We start from the raw sequence: 22,686 nt of genomic DNA, 5'->3' as shown, positions 1-22,686 counted from the left end.
ATTCAGAAATACACATTCTATCATAAATAATCACCTGAAAAGGTGATTGCGAAAGCACTGTAAGCGATGTTTGTCCATTAGTAATGAGAGCCTTTTGAAATGTTCTGTCCTTGTAACTGTAGAGTTTTATTGCAGAGAGAAAATTATTGAATAAAAGTCCTGGTCAACTGTTGAACATCCTCTAGGCTGTTGCAAGATCTGCATGCTGGGATTAACAAGATAATGACTGGTTCAGTTCAACTTTTCTTCAGTCTTGCTCAGTCCCAACAATCAGCTACTCTAGATTACAGCATTCATATTGGTCCAGTCAAAACCCTACAACTTACTTTCTGTCACTGCTTTTCCCCACTGCTTTTAGTGTGTATTCATAATGTGTTTGTTGCAGTTTTACAATAAGACATCTTCAGTCATTTGTTTCATTTCTAAACAGGTTGGCTTTGGGTTGACCTACTGTATTGCACTTTAAAACTGTTTAGAAGTATTCCTGCAACCACACACACTTGGTATTTGGGCAGTTCGTACAGTACACAAACAAAAAGAAGGAAAAGCACTATGATAATATATAAGCTACAGACATGAACTTTGAGTCATAGACTTATAGCAACTATAGCCATTTCCATTAGCAAACTCTCTTGTCAAATAACCACTCCCCTGTCCTCATTCTGCTATCTAATGGCTCCATCCTCTCTCAGTTCACTGTAAGATGAGAAGTGTGCCACAAGTTTTACCCCTGGAGTTATTTCTGCTGTGACCGGGTCTGACTGAACAGGTCTGCAGATGCACCCCTGCGGTGTCATCCATACCGGTCAGAAGATACCGAGCTCCATGACCTTCAGTGTCAGTCTGCAGAGACACGCGAAATAATCACATACCCTGGGAATGTCTGCAGTACGTCTCAAGCAAGGTTTGAGCAAATAGCGACTAGTTATTTCACCTGTCTGAGATTTCATGAAAGTACCGTAGAGCCGAGCCTTCAGATGTAAACAAGCATGGTGCCGGCGAGCATTGAGTGATTTTGACAATAAACAACAAACTCCAGGAAAGAAACTCAGTCAAAAGAAGATGTAATTCAACAACAGTGCAGATATTTATAGCTGCCCAGGTGCCACTTCACATGTACTGTAAGTTTAAGTAATTTATTTTGTGAGGTGGCATCAATAAAGCATTCGTACCAGCATTTTAGTAGTGCTTTTGCGGTAATATTCATCAAATTCCATGTACGTTTGTGGTGATTATGTGTCTCTTTGTAACCATATTTTATCTCCCTATCCTCCTTGTGAGTTTCATCTCTGTTTTTAAGTCATGGTGTGTCTTGCATCACTTTCTGGAGATTTTATGTTTTCTGTCTGTGCATGTTGCATCTCTTTGAAGTACTAGTCTTTATGTACCCCCTTCTATCTCTTTCAAGGCATCCTGGGTCTGTTTGTAGGTGTTTTGTTTGTCTTCATGGTCACCATGGGCCTTTTTGTGGGTGTGTTGCATCAGTTCATTGTAATTTTGTGTCTCTGTGTAGTTATTATGGATCTCTTTGTAGTTGTTATGGGTCTCTCTGTGCACATGCTGCATCTCTTGGTAGTAGTTTTTCATTATCCCCTTTGCAGTGAACCATCAGGAGTGAACTGTTGAATATTTTTGAGAAGAAAGTGTCAGTTTCAGCCCTGCAGATGGATGGATAAGACATGTTATTAAAAGTTCCCAGTGGAGCGCTATGTTTCATGGTGGTGTGGTGCAGTTTATGCATCATCAGTGTTTCGTTTGTTATGACCATATCTGTGGCCTTTTGGTTAACAGGGTACTGTGACTTTCATAAGGACGACTTCACTACCAACGTCGGCTCATTATCCGCAAGGTGACTGCTGGGTGCTGTGGTTGGGGCTGAAGTGAGACAGATCAGTGCCTGGAGTGGGGTTTTGCATTTGAATGATTTTTCATGCTCTGTCTGTGGAGAGATCTGAGGAGGGGGTGACTGAGAAGACTGTATCAGCCGAGGGTTGGCCGGTGGTGCTCTGGGGATATAAAGGAACTTTGAATAGATGTGTTTTGCTGTGTGTGGTGGCAGAGGAGATCCAAGAGGCAGTAGTGGGCCATGATGGAGGCCTTTGCTGGTAAGGGTGTGGAATTGGATTTAAGGGGTGAAGCTCATGCAAAGGAAGAAACTGTTGTTGTATGTTTAAGAAAGTTTTATCAGTGGGTTTGCAAAGCATGTTTATTGTCACTTTGGGACCAACTTACAAGCCTCCATGATCATCCTGAGTGAACATCACTATGGCTGATCCACAAATTTCCCTGGTGGTTTTGCAGTTTGCCTCACTGAAGTTTAGGTGCAAAGTCGCTCCCACAACACATAACAAGTGGGTTACCATCACAAACAGCATGCAGGTGAAAATATTTTCCATACACACTCTGAGCAGATGCACAATGCAGCATGTGTGTCAGTGCTCTGCTTTAATCTGATTGGATGAAACAGAAATCTTTGGGTACATGTCCTTTGAATGTAGTCACCTTCTAGGTGTCATAGTGCACAAGGAATAAACACACGTGCATGCATACACACTGACATTGCAATCATTTGTTCATTCACAGCCGTTTAGTGTGGATTTGCAGCATTAGCTCTGCATTTGGAGCCGCACCTTCAACCAAACCATATTTTTGGTATTCAAAAAAAGACCTTAGCAGTGGCTTGAACTTTGACTTACAAAATAATGAAATATGGAGTGTTTTTTGTTTCAGAGTGGAAGACAAGAGAGACATCAGCCTCAAGTGTCACTCCAACCTCTCAGAACAGTGTAAGACTGTTAGCACATAGCTGACCCACACTCAGGTCAATGAGATGTGGAATTCAAACACTAATACAGTTCAAAAACTTGAGGAAACAAAGGAAGATTTCTTTTCTTTCTTTCTTTTTTAATGATTACGCTGTGGATGGTTTGATGAACACAGTATTAATGAAAACAGGTTTGATTTTGATAAAACCTTCCATCATTAAGCCAAACTGTGGGCGTCCTAAACCTGTGGAGCTCCACTGACCTCCCTGTTTGTTAACAAGATCTCCTTTGGCCTTAGACCTCCAACAAAACTTGGCATGAGAGAGTGTCCAATTACTTGTCTCTCTCCCACGGTTACACACACTCTATAATGGTGATGGTTCTATCATTACACGATCATATGACTTCTAAAAGCTAATTTACAGAAAACACAAAATTCTCAAATGAAGACTTAACCCCTGTGAAGCATGCTCACTCCATTTTCTTGATAGTGTTACTGATTACTGTTCAAAAACATGAATACAAAATGTGTGTTGACAGCAGAGTGAGACTGAAGTCTTATTTTAGAGAATTTAATCTGAAATCCAGCTGAGACTTGCTTGAGCATTTATATTTACTGCAAACAAACAAACAAACAAACAAATACGTTTATAGTAAATGCGTTTAGGCAGTACCATTAGAAAACACCACATAGATACTGAATGCTATGCAGGTGACACCCAGCTATATTTATCAGTGAAGCAAGAGAAACAAATCAGCTGGTTGAACTCCAAACATGCCCCAAAGAAATAAAGGGCTCGGATGACCTCTAACTTTCGACTTCTAAACTCAGACAAAAGAGAAGTCATTGTATTTGTCTCTAAACACCTCAGACAGATGGCATTACCTCCCCTTTACTGTGAAAAGCCTTGAGGTTATATTTATACTTTTCTTTTATTTATTCATGTTTTACTTGAGTTTTATATCTGCTGTATATGCTGATATTTCCATTCTGATGCAACAGTCATTCTAGCGTCCGTATGAAGTCTGATAAATGTCCTCAAGTGACACTACGATAAGTAACACAATTGTGGCCTGTGAAGTTAGGAAGCAGTTGATTTCATGGCCCAATCATCATCACAGCTACTTACTACTCTGTTTTCTGCTTAAACCTATGAGGTTGTATTTTTCAACAAGGATTCTGAATGATTTGAGAAACAGACCATTCATTTGCAGTCAATAGGGATGAAGGATCATAGAATGATTATGTGTGTCCTTCTATGGGTCATTGGCAAGAAGGACTGATTTGTTGCTTCATTTATTTTGGACAAATAAAATCAAACAATCAGCATAAAGAGATGCTTCTTTTGGCAATGCCTTAACTGTAATTGGGTTGAAATCAGCCATCCATGTTTCTTGAAACGGATGAAATTTTCATTAGTGTTATCCATTTCTGAGAATGCAGTGTTAGAAATAAGTGACACTAACAGAATACTACTGACTGATAAATGAGCTCATAAAGGATTATTGCTGCTGTGACTGTAGACAAGCTCAGTGGAAAGTTTTCTCTGGATACCCTGTACACTCTGCTGCTTGTTGTCAGCTTACACACATAGCAGCCAGGCAGCCAGCATTTATCCTTCCAGCTGGAGCATGGTTGCTGAGATCCACGGCTGAACTTCAAATCACAGTAAACATTATGGATGTAAATATTGACGGTGCTCTATACGCGTTAAAATGTCAAGAAAGCCTCCTGAAGGCATGTTCGCTCCGTCAGAACTTAGTCAGCGTTTGGCGTAGAGGGAACTGCTGGATGTCCTGAGGCTGCTTCACACACACACACATTAAACTGGCCTTCACGGACCAGTTTAATGCCACTTTGTGTGACTCATTTTAGCCCTTGCCTCCAGGCTATCTGTGGACTAAGAGCTGCAGTTCAGTGTAATCAGCACAGCCCCCACCTGAAACCACGAGAGAAAAAAAGTGTTTTTGTGTCTTAAAATGTGCTGTTGAGCATTTTGAAAGACACTAAAGCAAGTGTTTTTCAGCAGTCACATGATGCAGTTGTAAGAATGTTTAATGAGGAACGACGTTGTCTTGCATCCTCAGTGGTAGGGACCTTTTAGTTGGAATGGTCATAGTATCTTAGTTGCACATTGAAAAAAACTCTTGAGAACCACAAAAAAATAAGATTAAAAAAAAAAAAAAAATCCCAGTAAAAATATAGTAAGGTGATAACTTCTAATGCCTAACTCACAGGGAATTCTCAAATATGAAGCATGCTCACTCCATTATCTTGATGACTTATGTCATTTTTTCAGCATTTAGCTGGTTTCTATTCTATCATCCTGTCTACCAACAGATCTTTGATGGTAAACTGCAATGTTACCAGCAACTAGCAACACGGTTGTGGCTCAGTAGGTAGAGGGGCTGGTCTAATGTCACATGCAAAAGTGTCCTCAAGCAAGACGTCCCCAGTTCAGTGAACCTGAAGCTTGTGTGAGCAAATGGGTGGATGTGACACAATGGCTGTAAAGCACTATGAAAACTAAGAAAGGTAGAAACACACTATATAAAACAACACCATGACCACTGCATTACGGCTCATAGCTATTCTCCATCTGAAGAGCCCACTCTAGCAATCATGGAGCTATTTATAGCTTCTGAAGCCTCCTTCTTCCTGAACCCTTTAAAGACAATGCTGGATTTAAAGTGGAGCTCCAAAGTTCAAATGCCAGAAAAACCTAAAACAATCAGGCATTAAAAATCCATCTCTGTTCTTCACTATCCACTATGATGTAGTTCTACTAAACCATCGGAATATTCAGCTTCATTTAGCTTTAAGCTTCTTTTTATTTCACTCAGCATTGTTTCAGTATATTTTAAGAATTTAGAGTGCATTAAATAAACACCACTTATAAAGAAAACATAAAAACAGGGCAAATGTTTGCTACATGTCAATCCAAGTTTTTATAATGGTATCTAATAGATGTCTTTAGAGCTGGTTCTGAGGTGCTGGAGACCTTTTTCACAAAAGACATTTTTACTTTTTACAGCAGGAAATCACCAGTGAAGAAGACTAATGATTAATAACACTCTGTGTCCAAACACAATAACCATAACCACAAGTATAAGCAAAAGAATAATACATTTGTTTTTTGCTGGTGTGGCAAGCCATGGGTGGCTTCTCCATCGGAGGGATTGGTTGATGTTTTTTTTTCCTCCCCCACCCCATTCAACCTCAGAATTAGGCAGGCTGTCAGCGAGTGTCACTGCTGCAGACATTTAGTCTTCATGCCTCTGAATATCATCCAATCAGTGGAAAGCTGTGGAGTACTGCTAGCCCTCCGCCCCTTTTGGGCAGTCTGATGGAAACTCATATTTACGTCTTAGGTTGTTTTTTTCCCGCTTAAGTACATGATGCACAGAATGAGATGATTGTTTCTTGTTTAATACCAGGATAGATGCCTTGAGCTCCTGAGCAGATAAATGTGAACCCCATCTGTTGATTATCTGTGTGGATTGCCTATTGCCTCTTCACAGACACTGGCCTTGTCAGGACGTAGCTGCCCACAAATGCTGTGCAATATGTAGATAAGGAATGATCGTTGTGTTTACTGTAGGTGTCATCCAGTGGCTACTGGTGGTACTGCAACCTGAGCCAAACAGCAAAAAACTGTTTTTCAGTGCATCTAGAGACAGTTTAGTTAGACTGCTGATATTTTACCTGTTGGACAGGTCCCCTCAGCCATGACTGCAAAAACTTGCCTTCTCTAAGAAATATGGCGGAAGCTACCAATGTTGAAAGTCCAAATGTCTGCCATGAAAAAAACCTACACTGAAGCATGCATGGGGAAAAACTGAGCTTTATTGTAATTCAATTTTGGTATAGCACCACACGTGCAATGTATCACAGAAATAAGAGAAAATATTAAACGTATAAGGCAATTAAGACTGTAGATCAGAACTATGGGTCAGAAACAATGCCTCTTAACATGCCAAGTAAATAATTTATCCACATCCAGCACCTTTAAAAGTGTGAACTGATAACAAAGATCAAGTTTTCATCCCTTTCCTGAGAGAGTCATTCGAAGGACTGACCCTGATCCTTTCCTCCGTCTGCTGTGGAGCTGTTCAAAATACCTTGGCGCCATCTGCTGTTTAAAAGTAGCACAACAGCTGCATTAGTATGAAAAGAGGAACAAGAAGACTGGATTTTTACATGAAGATTCACTTCAACTACCACTTATCTCTTAAACTTGAGTGAATTAAGACTTTGACATGATAAAAAAAAGTTTTAATGTCTTTTTGTTGCCTACAGAATTTTAAATAATGCTAATAACACTGATTCTTTCCAAATATCACAACAAGAAACGGGATAATGAAATACTGGTATTTTGAATGTAAAAGAACAACAGAACAGCAAACCCTTTATATGTTTTTGTTGACGTTTTTGTGAAATCATTGTTGCCACACGTCACTCTTAGAAATGACTATCTATCATTTCAACATTATTAATAAAGAAATCCCTTTTAGTTTCCTCAATAGGCCTTTTTAATATAACTAATATTGTATTTACATCTCTAACCTACCTAAACTGACACATCCGTTGTCTATGGCTGTTAGAGTTCAGCATGTTTTTGTGAGTCCCTATAACCTCCAATAAGCAATATGGGAACATTGAGACATAACGTGGGAGAAATGTACAGTAACATTACTCAGCAGCTCCTGAAATTGTTGTAATAATTTAAAGGCAATGCCTAGTGTAAAAGTGGGGGGAGGGGCAAACATTTTGAAAACTAACTTTCATGTGAAACATGGTGGCATCATTGCTAACTGATATTGCTTTGCATTCAACAACAATGTCTGGGCTGAGCTGCTGGGCTGAGTGAAAATGTCAAGTCCCACATACAGTAGGGCATGCTCAAAATGAGATCAACACACCTAATGGAGAAGTATTTATTTCCTCTAGCAGTTTTGTTCACACTGAACCTGTGTTGGCGACTGAATAAAAATACAAGAGAATCACAGGAGACTGCGTTACAGGAGAGTGGAGCACAAAACAAAGCATGTGCATCAAACCACATCATACAAAGAGTCACACTGTGTGGCTACCAAATAAATGCAAATGTTGTAAAAAAAAAAGTACAATGTCAACAACAGTGGAAACGACAACATACTTGACAATGTTTAATGGAAACTCTGACATTTTGAAGATTACAGCATTAGGAAAAGACACTGAACACACTTTTTAGCATCCACATAAATCTGTCATGTTCCTATCTGTTGCTGTCTCTGTCTCTGCACAAAAACTGTGTGTGGAATTTAAGAGACCAAGAAGACAGAAAAAAAATTCAGATTTTTCTTACCACTGTAAAGCACGTGTGATGAGATGATAGAATATGAGAAACGGAGAGAACCTGAGTCACTAAAGTTACAGCAAACACCAGAGTGGTTTGAGTTTCTGGCTCAACTCGGTCATGCCTTAGGTATGACAGTGATCACGGGGAGGGAGCTGACAGACCTGGTTGAGAGAACGTGGACAGGTTGTGTGACGCTGGAGCTCAGTGTTTCCTGAAGCGCTGCGTCACAGTCACAGTGTTTTCCTTCTGCTAGAAAAGTAAAGGGGCCAGACGTACTGGTTCCCCCATATGAATTCAATGGTTGTCGTGATTGCTACAGTTTGATCAAGCATCAGTTATAGTGTGAAGCTGTGACACAATGAGTTGGTCACATCAAGAAAGAATGAGATTTCTTTTACTTTCCATCTGTGCTTGGAGAGTCTGCTCCCAATGTCTTTATCTAATGCACTTTCTAACCAACTTCAGTCTTATATTACATGGCGCCAATGTCTCAACTCAGATTCAGGTTCATCATCCACATTCTGACATTATACAAATATGCAGTTCTAGTTAAGCCACCCAGCCTTACGCTGTATTAGGTTCTCTCTGGGCTGAGTATTAGATGCATTTAAATAATTGACTTAATACCCCCAACAACTAGAGATGGTGTGGAGCAGGGCTTTTTGCAGCATGTTCTGATGCAGCTACGCATGACGAAACCTCTGAAACTCATCAGCTCAAAAGCTGGCTATATGGCAACACAGTGTTTACAAAGAAGCAAATGAAAGAAAGCTATGAACCTAAAAAAAAAAAAAAAAGCTATGGACTGCAAACCTGTGACAGGATTGCTGGAGGTTTGCTCTGTCATTTCAAGGGACTTTCATTCAGATGTGTGTCTTAAAAGAATATGAATAACTGATCAACAAACCCTGACTTTAGTTTCCCTAAATAGAGAGAATGTAGCGAGAGAAATGTAGAAGAGTTCAAAAGAGACCCTGCTTTTTATAGGGAGTTACTTAGATGTGTAAATGAGGCATACCAGAGAAGGTCTGTGAACAACTGGGCAGTGTACAAGACATATAGTAAGATCGGCTAGCACTTTAATTTATCCCATGGTCCATGGTGGGAGACATTTACTTTTTCACTTTCGTAGCCATCACTTGTATTCGGTGTAATGTTGCACACAGTAAAGTAGCTCCTTAGTAACATGAATAGGTTATCTGTCTGTCTGCTTCGCAGCACTTGAAAACAGAAAGTGGATGCTCTCAGAATGTCTCCATGATAAGGTGCAGGCCCAAACGGAACAAAGCTGCCATTCTGCTTCAGTCTTATTCTAGAGATCCGCACAAAGGTCAGATTGTATCATTCTGCTTCAGGTTGCCTGAACCCACTGTCACCCTCTACTCACCCCTGTGACTGGCTGTCCCTTCCGCTGCTCATACAGTATCCACTTAAAGGCTTTGAGGCCTCGTTCAGACTTTGCATTAACATCTGACCTGGGCAATCCCATTTCAGCTTTAAGGGACTGGCATTAAAATGGCATTAAAATGTTTCTCCACATTTTAACAACAGGTACGTAAAGAGTCCTTAGTCAACACTCCAGATCCAATCTCAGTTTTGCGACATAGTTTGGTGTATATTATTCAATATTTGTATTTAATATCATAATAGCTGCTGTCTCTAGTGGATCTCTATTAACTGATGTATCAGAACAACAAACAGCTGTTTGTTGTCTGTTTGCGTCGTGACTTGTGGAGGCGATACATGTTTTGGAACAAGCTCGAAACCTTTCTCACATCAAGAAATTCCATGCGTTGAATTATTATTAACTCTGAGTATGGACTAAAATTGAGAACCTCCAAAACAGAGACCATCTTCAATGTGTGTTACCCTCCAATCACCAGCAAACTTGGAGGAGCCAATCAAATAAGTATCAGCATTTTTCAAATTCCAAGACCCGGACACATAAGAGAACATTTCTACATGAAAGACTCATGAGACAGAAGCCTTACTGGCTACAATAGTCAAAGTCTTAAGTCTGCAAAACAATGTGCAAATGTGTTTGTGTGAATAGATAAAGTTCAAATTGATCACTCTGGTCTGGGTATGTTAGTATGGTGGCTGACTGAGCAGTCTGGCTGCTGGTGTTCCTTGAACAAGGTTTTTTGTTAAATGATCAATTATGGCTGACAGAACAGATGGCTAATCCCACTATACCAAGACACGTTTTGAATAAACCAATCATTTTTAACTTGTTTACATTACCTTTTATATGCATCTCCATGTATCTGAATACTATCCTTTTCAAATGTTTACACCACAAAACCAACAGAAAACACACAGCTCAGAACTCTAGATTTCTAATACGATCTCATCTCAGATGTCGTCATTTAACCAGGATATTACACAGAAGTAAGCACACATGAGTATAACATTGCATTGGTTGGAATAAAAGAGCCTTTTATAGCTGACCATTTAAATCCCAGATCTTCCCTGAGCCTGCATCTGGGAAGGAACCGGCAAGACCCGTGACACAAATCAACTTCACTCCACAGAAAATGCACTAATTTGACTTGGGAAAGTTCCCCCTAGTTTAGGAGTACTAACAACTACTGCAGTCTTTTAAAATGTAAAAATACGAATAAAATAAAAGAATGAATCATGGAATCATCCCCAAAACTGTTATGGCCTATTATCTGGGCACTTTTAGGCGTTCCCTGGCAAAATTTTCCACATGGTTATATTTCTTCACTTTATCTGCTATCTGCTACATCTGAGAGGCAAAATCTAAATTTGATCATCCATTTGGGAAAACTGAAAAGCATTAGCACTGGCATAATTAAGGCACTTCACATAAATTGGATTTTAATTAACCTATTAATGGACAAATAACAACAAGTATGTTTGGTCTTTTTCCAATTACAGAGCAACAGTGGGGTGACTATGGCAAAATCTGTTCCACCATTTAAACAGCCCTAAAAAGCACAACAACAGAGACAATCCACATTATATATTATAGACCATTCATTTCTCTATTGTTTGTGACAAAGTGAAGCTATTTTAATGTGCAATTAAACAACTTTTTTTGTCTTTCAGTCAGTTTTACGGTAACCACTCCAAAGACCTGTAAACTGTGCAAACAACCCATTAAATTAATAAAGTACAGTTAATCACTTCATCATCAATTAACACCAGAATTGTGGTGAATTTGCACCTTAATGTAAACAATCCAACCCCTGTTAAGCCTCTTCTGTGCATTAAGACAATTGTATATCATTCAAACTTAAAATTGCTGTCTCCTAACATAATTTAAAATCCCAAATTTTGCATTAAAGACCTATTATGTGTTCGATTTTTTTTTTTGTTTAAATGCATGGATAAATTTGAAAACTTTGTAGATACCGTAAGAAACGTGTTTGTAGCTAAAGGTGTTGTACGGGGTGCATTGAGGATTACTTAAGGCTACTTCAGTAGGCTGTTTCAAAACGATACATTCAAGTATATATTATTTATCAGACATTTTGTTTAACAAAAATAACTCATCAGAAGACATAACTGCTGATCAGGATCCTCTTCCGCACTGAGTGATGGCTCTTCACTCAGACCTCAGCAAACCCTTCAACATAACCGCAGGCTGGTTCTCACTCAGTTTAAAATACTGCCTTCCACTGTTCCTGTGACCTCCAAGCTTCATCATCACACTCGTACTTGTGAGTTCTAGAGCTTCCGTTCTCTAGTGATGATGCTCTGGTAGATAGGCTCTGTTAGAGGAACGTAGCTCTTCTGCTCGTAGTCCAACACGTAGAGTGGATCGGAGATTGTGGAGGGGTTGAAGCCGCTTTGCACCAGCTGGAACTTCTGCTGCTTAAAGGTGCTTGTCATCTCCATGACCTCCTGAAAGGAGACACAAAAAAGGTTTTTGTCAATTCAGGGTATTATTATTTTACTTGTTTTTTTTTTTTGGAACAATCTTACACCTATTTGTCAAGTTATTCATATCCCAAAGTAATAATAATATTTGTCTCAAGACTTATCTCAGAACCCAGAACCTGGAACCTCCAGAGCAAGCACTAAGGCCATGCAAAAGAAAAGAAAAAAAGAAAATCTTGAGAAGAAACCAACTCATATGGAGGGACCCATCTGCCTGAGGCCAGCCGGATAGAAACAGTAGAAAATGGGGAAGTGGGACATGAGCTTGGCATTAGATTAAAATATTGGGAATTCTGGCTCTTGGAATCTGTGGGAACACTAAAATGTACAGTAGATACTTGCAATATTGCAATAAGACCAATATCAGACACTTGTGTCTCTCTTCACCACCCAGTATCTGTGTATCTGTGCAGAGGGATGTCAGTGCAGAGTTTGTCTGAGGCCCAGTGTGCTACTTAAGCAAGAACAGCAGTTATAAAGATTTGAAATAAATCATAATTTACAACTGCTTAACTGGTTAAAAATAGTTACACAATAATGACATTTAATGTGGTTTGTATCATTAAAAACACACAGTATTATATGTATGAATACAGCCATAGCTGCAGTTCCACCTTGTTGCGTTGTTGATTGCATTCCTTCTTGGGAATTTTCAGGACACAAAGGTAAGGAAGTAGCAAGAAATGTACACTAGAGGGCGATATAGGCATGCTGACCAAGCATATAAAGCAGGAGTATGAAAAGCTCCAGTTAAAGCACAGGTCTGAAATATAACAGTAATAATAATAATAATGATAATAATGATAACAATAATGTGTTGTATTTGTCTGGAGTCAAATCAAGTTTTATCTTAGGTACAATTCATCAGTATTTCTTTTGTGTAATAAGCGAGTCCCCTTTTTCTTTTTCTTCAGCTTCATTCATATGTTATCTGAATGTCCATTGTTCAGTAGGAGAGGCAGACTCTGGCTTGTGCTGTTGTTAGTCTCTCCTCTGTGAGTGCATCTCACTGACTGGCTTAGGACCAAGATGCACAGATTTGATAGAGGTGAATATCACATGACCTGATTTACTACTTGTGCAAATGGTGAATGAAATTCCGGGAGCATTGAACCACTGACACAAAAACTAGAACAGCCATGGCCAGTTAAAACGTAAAATGCTAGTAAATGTTTTTAATGGAACAGTTAAATCTTTGTCTGTTGGTGACCTTGGCTAAAGGGCACGGAGGCACCTATTCCATGTTGTTTAGACTTAGCTTTTATACGTGCACTTCTGGTTTGCTCCCATTAGCAGGAGTATGGACTGACAATGTCATCACACCATGCAAAGATAGAGAGAAATTCATCAGCTGGAAATAAACGTTCAGCTTTTGTATATTTCATATTTCTCCAAATCTTCTGCTTTTTCTTCTAACTCTGCTTCTAACTTAATAATAATAAGACTACTAATGATAAATAAACTAAAACTGTGCGGCTGAAAGGAGAATTGTTATGAATAAAAGTACCAATAGAAAAAAAAGTCTGTTTTAGCAGTGTTAAGTCAACTACCTGACTTGATGCAACTGTCAGGAGAAAGGATGAAGGAAGTAATGCAGCAAGTGAGAATGCTCTCAGCGGTGCCTCTGCACAAATTGGTCCTCAGAGATGCAAATGCTCAGTGGGAGAAAGCGTCTATGACTGGAACTCCTCAGTCAATAACCACCTCCTTGGTCTAGTCGGTGTGGAGGGCTAGGTTGTGTGTTCTGAACCAGGTTGTCAACCTCTCCACCTCAATCATCTTTGTTAGTGATGAGGCCTACAACTGGCCTACAGCTGTGCTGTGCTGAAACTAACAGTGCAATCATATGTCCATAGCCTAAACAGCATTTTAAATGGACTCAGCTTGGGAGAAGCTAATGAGTGCCTGGCTGGGGGGTACCACAGTCTGCCTATGTGATGCTTTACTTTTTTCACGCTGTGAGGAAAAAGGTGTTGGGATTATCTGGCAGGAAGGTGTGTGCTGTACAGCTTATCATTTTCTGATAACTTTTGTTTGAGTTATTTGATGCAGAAACAGAATGTGACGACTACAAGCTGCTGTGAAGCAGGCCCGTATGATGATGACGCTTGAAAAAAATATAGAAAATAAATAAATAAGAGCAGTGGCTGGAGGACGTGTGGACAGGTCATCAAGTCTCGGACTGTGTGTCAGTGGTTCAGTGTGTTTCTGCTCGTTACCTGAAGCCTTATGAAGAGTGGGCGGGCGTACGCTGGGAGGTCCGTCATTACGTGCTCAAACAGTTTCTTCCCATCAAACATAAGCCCCGGTCTAACAATCATGGCGGCCATTCCTGCTCGGCCTTCATGCCCTGTGAACAACATGGTTAAAAATGTAACCTCTGTCACCATTCACAAGATGAGAGTTGTTGACTGAGGTCACGGGCCCCATCTTGTTATACTGTGTAGTCTGTGTGTCAACCAGGAAGTGGCTCCTGATTGTATGGACTTTACACTGGTGTTGCTGCTTAAGATAAGGAGCATGTGGACAGCAGAGACAGACGTGATACCTGGTATTTCAACTCCGTACACATTGACTTCTTGAATAAAATCTACAAGACCCAGGGTTTCTGTCACCTCTGTTGTAGCAACATTTTCACCCTTCCACCTGAAAATGGAAAAAAAAAGTCAGTGATTAACAGTGGAACTGTGGCAACACGTGAAGACCTCTAAACTGCAGTGGTAATACACAACCTGTATAAAGACCTACTTTTATCCTATTGTCACCAAGTGTCTATCCATTTTCCCCTTTCTTCTTATTACAAGACACTATTAACTAGATGACACAGGCTAAAAGTGGCTGTTCTTTCTTTCTCTTAGGGCCTGTTCAGACCTTGCATTAACACCTGTCCTGGACAATCTAGTCACAAGTGACCAGCCTTCAGTGCCTGTGCTCACACCTATCAACTTGATCACATCAATAATTAACCATAAGCTGATATGTTATTTAATGACAGAGTTCCTTTCTTTTTTATACATATTTATTTTTTGGTTTATTGATTAACAGCTACAAATAAAAAATATTTTATAAGGCTCACATTACTAATGAACAAACTTCACTGACAGTGATCACGAAACAAAACTCTGCTGACACAAGAGCTGTCCCGTTGAGTAGGAGGTCTTTAATGAGACACACTGTGTGTTCACATTAGGACAATAATATCAAATTTTTGCTTCCTGATTATTAAGGACAAAAAATGTCATGGTAACGATATGTGCACAATGTCAACAAAAATGTAAATAATAATGGCAAAATCCAGGAAATGCATCTTTAACTTTATTTTTGTAATTTTCTATATATACATAAGATATGTGACCCAGACCATCTCCAAATGTGGTCAGAGACCAGATCTCCCAAATGTGATTTTAATGTGACCTGAACGTGTTCACACCTGTACTGCAAGTTAATCACTTGTGATCCGATTCCCCAGGACGGATGTTAATGCAAGGTCTGCACTTCGTGTTCTTTGTTTCTTATTAAAGTGTTTCTCAGCAGCTTTGTGAAAAGCTTTGAAGAGGAAACTCACTGTGTGCTTTCAGCTCCAGGCAGTAAGATAAGACACTTTGTGAAGACAGCCACAAGTGCTTTGCTGCAGACAAGACACTGACATTGCAAACTTAGTATTATACTATACCTGAAGGTGTCCCCCACTCTGTCTCTGAAGCAGATGAAGCCCTCGTGGTCTTCAGCCATGAGATCACCCGTATTAAAGTATGCGTCACCCTTCGCGAACACATTTCTCATCAGCTTCTTCTCAGTCAGGGTTTTGCTTCCAGCGTAACCGAAGAACGGACTGAGGGCGCTCACTTTAGACAGCAAAAGTCCCGTCTCACCTGAGAAAGAAAAACAACGGGATGCACAGTCTAAAATCAGTACAAATACATTTATGCTGAGGTCAACACCGAAAGAAAAATTAGAACAAAAATCTTACCCCTTTCCACTCGCTGACAGAACCCATACTGATCTTTCACTGGCTCATCCTTCATCATGTCATACTTCACCAGATCATACTTGAAGAGGAGCTACACAAAGAGGGAACAAGTCAAAAGACGGTGTTGTTACTGTGAGCAGCTAAGGAATAGAACCATCACCACCAATTCAACATTTATCAGATATTATTTACAGCTGACATTTAGAGTTGTCATATCAGGTAAATAATCCGCAAACTGAATATAGAAGTTTGTTCCACTTAAATGTCCCATACACAAATGCTGATGTCCATCTTAATGATTCTTGCACTTTACTTGACCAACGTGGCCAACTGTATTCTTCTGCTTTAGATAATGTTATTTTTTTGCCTTTCTTTATAGATAAAGATTTTACACACCACTGCTCATTACAGTTTAAAGGCTGAATAGCTGAATACAGGGTACATCCTATAGGGGTGGAGAAATGTAAGCCACAGCTTCCAACAGATTCTGGCTTTCCCCAAGTGACAGGTGAAAAGAAATGGATGTTTGTCCTGAAATCAATATGTTTTATAACTTCACTTTTATAACTAGCTTTTGTAATGGCTTTTGTGCCAGCAGGGATGTCAGTTGGACAGATCTAAGAATAGCTGAGGTCAGAGATTAGAGCTAAACACATGGAGCCACTCTTTTGTAACTCCACTGATTAACAGTAGCCCTGCAGACAAGCATTAGCGTAGCTAATACCTGCGACAGCCACAGGAAAGTCACTTCACTGGTAATCGTTACTGATGGTGTCAGCTGAGTTACATGCTGCTTCAATACAGCAGACTGTTGAGTTGACATTCTTTAAAATGTCCCGTGTAATGTTCTGAAACATGTTCATATTAAAATTACTGTTAAATTGTCGTGTTGGAATACTGCATTATAATTTCCATAAAAATATAGTCAAATATGACTCGTGTGCTGGTATAGGCTCCCAGAGACAGGTGACAGGTGGTCATGGAAAATGATTGAATGAATGACTGTGTTGTTGCATTGTGACTGTTGTATTAAACTGACAATTATGTTGCAGTAAAACGTCATTCTGTACAAAATCTTATGGACTCAAATGACAGTTCTTTTTGTAAATTCTCTTGTGAAATGTTTAGTTTGAAATTATAAAGTATATTCATCTCATAAAATACAGGTTCCTATTACTGTTGAGTTAACAATATAATAACCAACCTATTACATTAGGCTACCTTATTTTCACAGCTGTTATCATAGCAGTGTTGCTACCCTATGTGGACACTTACTACATCCTGGATAATACAGGCTCTGACAAATCTTCTCCAGCTGCCCGGCTATTGTGGAGGGCATTAAAAGACTTTGTAGTCCTGTCTTCCCTCTCATCTCCACACAAAAAGCCAATCGCAGCATGAAATGCGCGTGAATGTGAGTCTGGCAGTTCCTGCGAGTTTAGCATTAATGGGACTTAGTTGCACCAGTTTCTAGTTTCTTACAGAAACAAGTCCAGCAAGTTTCTGATGGGTTTTCACGCACAGTTTCCTATTTAAACCTCAACATTTCCTTTGCAATGTGTTGAAGTGCTCCTTTGAGATTTTGCAATCACACAACCAATGCAGAAGCAACAAGAAAAACAGCATTCTTCATTTGGTGGTAGTGTGCAGCCACACTTGTCGCCAGTGCTTACCTTTAAACACAAACTTTATCTTGTTTAAACAAGATATTGTTCATTTTTATAGTTTCACTATCTTTGCACACCCCTTTTAATTGCACAGTAAAACTGATTCTGATAAACTGCACTACAGGAGTTAAATCAGAGATGCTCAGTGTGCTGTCCTGCTATGACCTGAATAACTTGTATTGGACTCAAGTCAACAAGACATTACAGAAATTCTCACACAAGAATGCAAGCTGAGACACCAAAACACAAGTGATGCCTCCCGTCATGCCTCCAGCCCGTAACACTCCCTTACTACTACTATTACTCTCATCTACACACACACACACACACACACACACACACACACACACACACACACACACACACACACTGAACATTCGTACGGCTCTTTGTGAGGACATTCATTGACATAATGTATTCCCTAGCCCCTTAGCTTAATCCCACCCATCTCAACTAATTGCCTAAACATAACCCTCTCAACTAACCCTAACTTTTACCCTAATCCTTACCATAACCTAATAATAAATACATAACCTTTACCCTGTCCGACCAAAATATCCTTACTTTGCACAAATGTCCTCACTCCGATGGTGTAAAACTAACAACTGGCCCTCAGAAAGGTAGCTGCATAAACACACAGAGATAGACACACACACACAAGGTCTGAAGTATGTTGGGGAAGTCAGGGGCCAAAATCTCATTCATTTCCAAGTGTGTCCTGGAAAGTGTAAGACCTTTGCAAGAGAATGTCAGTATTTCTAGAAAACACTGAACTTCACACAAAAACAATCTTGACCATGACACACATCTATGAGTAAGCAGCATCCAGTTAAGTCACACACAAGGGATAACTCTGGTCTGGATGACACGGACCTTTCAGGTAAAATACAACTTCTCTGTTTTACATTGTTCCATTCATCAAAATGAACTCATTACTTTAGATGAGGCAACAGCTTTGTAGATGGTTATATCAACCTGCCAGTAGGTTAATCCATCACTTGTGTCTAGATTAGAATATCTCTACAACAACTGAAATCAAATTTTGCACCTTAAGGACAAGTCCCATTTAGGTTGATGAACAAATACATGCAGAACAAATCTATCACTAATCTATCAACCAAGTATAGCTACTCCATGCGTTTGAAACCAAATTTATTGGTCGAAATTAACATGTTCAAGAGTGAAAAAGTGCCAGTAGAATTGATCATACCCCTGTATTCTACACATAGTACTACTATCTGGTGTGGGTTTATTGAAACATGTTCCAAACATGCTCACTAGAAATCATGTTGGCCAAAAGAAGCAGCAAGAACACGCTCCACTTTCCCCCATATTTTCCTGAACAACGTCAAGTCAAATGAAGAACTCAAACTTTGTGGCACCACTTAATGAGAACACGACCTAGAATAAGGAACACAGCACATTACAAACATACAGCGCACAAAACAAGCACCTGGTTTCCTCGTCTATCACATTCACATTTACCTGAAATTTTCATTCAACAAATATGGCTAAAAAAAAAAAAAAAAAAAGCTAATGGAGTATTTGGAGTACATACTAAATGTATAGAATTGCCCTCTCTGTTAAACAGCTTAAGGTTACCACACACTAAAATCAGCATACCCAAATTAACACTGTAAGAGTTGATCTTATCACTTTTAAAGCCAAAACGTCAAGCCAAACGTACCGTTTACTGCCGTTACTCACTTTCTATGCTACAGTGAGGCCAGAATTGCATGCTAACCATGCTAACCATGCTGACTTCTAACTCATTAAGCAGGTGTTCGGGTGGTTAGTAACAGTGCGACGAGTAAAGTTTCCTTGGCTCACTGCTGTAAAATGACTTCGGGTGCCTGAAGAGTAACGGGGGGAGGGGGTTACACTCGGTTTTGACACCAACTATTTATTGACTGAGGGTTGATTATAATGGGTTAACTCTACCCAGAGTATAATTAACTCGACTAGTGTATGTCTGGTTTAATACCAAGAATTCAACTCTTCTCAATTTTCTGTGCAAGCACTTACCCTGTAGAAGAAGTTGGAGCGGCCGACGGTTCCAATCTTGCCGATGTGGTTCATGAAACACAGGTTTCCCTCAGTGGAGCCGTACACTTCACACATTTTGATGTTCCCAAAACGACTCTGGAACTCCCGCCAGACGTCCTGTCTCAGCCCGTTCCCAACTCCCATCCTAACTTTGTGAACTTTATCCAGCTCTGTCTGATGGAGAGAGAAGGATGTGATGACGGGTGGGACAACAACTAGAAATCCGAGTGACATGTAAATACTTAATGCTTAAATGCTTAAAAAGGTAAAACCAAGTAACTACAATTACTGCAGCAAAGAAGAAATCAACTTACATATCAAAGAGAGCAAATGTGTGAGCAAAAGTTAAAGGAATAAATTCCAGGTCAGTATATAGTAACCTTCCCGCACCCTTCTTAGATTTAACAGCGCACATGTCCAGTATGGTCTTTTTGTTCTGGATTAAAGAATTATGTCTCAATACAGGTGATTCAAGTCTTGAGATATCTTTAGACTTTGACATGTGACAGGGACATGTGAAATCATAAAAAGTGCAGCAGTTCACTGCTCACAAAGAGCATTTTTACACAAATCTAAAGGAAACAGTAGTGTCCCCCGGGTTAATGTCTATGATATCTACTATGCTTGCACATTGAAAACTGTACACGATGATGGTATCCACGCATGTGTGCGCTCATTGGCCTTGTAGAAAAACTGCATATGTGTTGTACATGTTGGCATCTTTAATTCGCCAATCAGTGGTGAGGACGGTCATGACCAGCTTTCCACCCACATCGCCAAATAGCAGAGGAACAAATGGACAAAGAGGACTTTGAGTGCAGCCTCAAGAAGGGACAAGCTCTGCCCTCACGCTGTGTGTGCGTGCATGTCCATGTGTGCACTGTGGGAGGACACAAACACCAAAACAAAGCCCCTTCTTGTCTTTCTGTCACAGTTGTGAACAGTGTTACTTGAATAACTCACAAGCACCAGTGACTATGAAAGTGCTTACTGCATTAACTCCAACTCTCTCGTGCTGTCATTCACTAGAAGGATTTTTATTCATTTATTTCTGCTTGGCTTGTCACTAATGACAAATATGAGTAAACAGAAGAGAATAAAAGAAAAGTACTAGAAAAGTACTATGCAAAGTATAAGAAAAATTTCAGACATGCCAACAATCAGACAAAATCATTGTGAGAAATTACTGACATAACACTAACATTTAATTCTGTTTAATAGAAAAAAATTAAATATTCCAAAGGGTATATTTTGATTTATGTTAAAACGCAACAATAAAATTTTCATTTGATGGCAGTTAATTGCAATACACCACAATTTTCCAGAAATAAACACACATCATGTATTCAGTTGGTAAGAAGCAAGTATGATATTATTCTCATTTTAGACACAAGCCAAATAGATGCTTACCTTAGGCTGGTTACAGAGGTATCTGCAGAGTTCACCAATGTACTGGAAAATTGTCACGTTATGTTTTCTGCAGTCATTCCAGAACTGGGAGGCTGAGAACTTCTTTTTCAAAATGCAAGTTGCACCTGGGACAGAGCAAACAAAAATGTCATTTAGAAAAATGATCAGTAGGTAGAGTCGATTGTCCATGAATCAGAGGGTAAGTGGTTCCAAGCCAAAGTGTCTTTGAGCAAGACTCTGAACCTCAGGTGGTCCCAGAGCCTAAGGCTGGCCGATTAATTAAATTTTGATCGTGATTTTGATTTTGGCTTCTCACGATCATGAAAACACTATAATCGAAGAGAAACAATTAATGTGCCGCGTGGTCTATTTGCAAGTTCCTGCGCTGTAAAAGCACCGTGAACGCACCTCTGTCACATGCATCTGCAGGAAGCGAGTGATGTGTGTGGATCAATTGTGGAACAAGCGATTGACAACATGGCAGAAAGCCAGCCTGAGCCTTTAGTTGAAAAGAAAGGTAGGACAACTTGGGTCATTTGGAGACATTTTGGATTCAAATTGTCGGATGTGGAGCAGAAGGAGATTGTTTGCGAAGTCTGTTGCACCGTCGTGTCTGCACCTCAAAGCATTTTATTTAACCATTTACAGTTCTGCCATAAAGTGGTCTATGACAAAGTATTGAAGGAGCAAAAGACACAAAAAAACGCGTCAACTTTCAGCCACCGCCACCCCAACACCGTCCTCCACTGAAGACACTCTTTACAATGCCACTCCATAACCCACCGGCTCCCGGCGACAGTGAGAGATAACGGAGGCTGTTACATTTATGCTATAAAAAGTTATATTTAAAGTTGAGTTTTGGCGGTTCAATAAATACTTTTTTTGAAATCAATTATTAATCGTGATTTCAATATCAATCAAAATAATCGTGATTATTATTTTTTCTATAATCGTCCAGCCCTACCGGAGCCTGACAGTACTGTTTGAATGTGTGCGTGCTTGACTGAAGGAATGGGCAGACGTCATTGTGACTGTAAAGCACTTTGAGTACTATTCAATATTTGAGTACTAACATATTTAAAAAAGCTATGGCATACCATTCATTTTGTGTGGTGCAAACCACTCACAGTTTTCTGTTTTTCATCTTTATGTATAACCTGCTCATTTATAAATATGAGCAAAGCTATACATCACATTTTCCCTAAACAAATCTACGACTCCAAGCATTATGACTGAACAAATACTAAGCACTGCCTGTCACGTGGCTAATAAAATTCCCTACAGAGAAGTATGGAGGTGGAGGCATCATGCTATGTGGGTGCTTATAAGAAAAGAGAGACTGGCTAGAACTGAGAAACGTTCAACAACTTGGGACTGGGTTAACTGTAGCATGGCAATGACCTGACTGTCCTTAGATTACATGAAAGTCCTGATTTGAGGGCCATAGAACATCACTGGAGTAACCACAGGATCTACAAAGAACTGCCGCTACCAAGAACTATGAACTACCTAAATGTGCTTTCATGGTCCACATTAGTAAACCAAGGGAATGAATACATTTGCATTTGAAAGCTTTT

At 39.7% G+C, this 22,686-nt stretch overlaps 1 protein-coding gene across 1 annotated transcript in view; it reads right to left on the bottom strand.

Moving 5' to 3' along the window:
• Positions 1-7,689: 7,689 nt before the first annotated feature.
• slc27a6 (solute carrier family 27 member 6) overlaps positions 7,690-22,686 on the bottom strand; it is a 28,501-nt gene continuing 13,504 nt past the window's right edge. The window contains exons 4-10 of the mRNA XM_047569874.1: positions 21,110-21,234; positions 19,679-19,873; positions 15,987-16,077; positions 15,690-15,888; positions 14,565-14,662; positions 14,236-14,366; positions 7,690-11,980 (exon numbers count right to left, since the gene is read on the bottom strand). Coding sequence (XP_047425830.1) covers positions 11,804-11,980; positions 14,236-14,366; positions 14,565-14,662; positions 15,690-15,888; positions 15,987-16,077; positions 19,679-19,873; positions 21,110-21,234 — 1,016 coding nt within the window. The 3' untranslated portion in view covers positions 7,690-11,803. The remainder of the gene's footprint in view (positions 11,981-14,235; positions 14,367-14,564; positions 14,663-15,689; positions 15,889-15,986; positions 16,078-19,678; positions 19,874-21,109; positions 21,235-22,686) is intronic.

Source organism: Mugil cephalus, chromosome 19 (genome assembly GCF_022458985.1).
Source record: "Mugil cephalus isolate CIBA_MC_2020 chromosome 19, CIBA_Mcephalus_1.1, whole genome shotgun sequence".
NCBI classification, from domain to species: domain Eukaryota; kingdom Metazoa; phylum Chordata; class Actinopteri; order Mugiliformes; family Mugilidae; genus Mugil; species Mugil cephalus.
The sequence above is the reverse complement of the archived record's forward strand: the minus strand, read 5'-3'. Positions and strand labels throughout refer to the sequence as shown.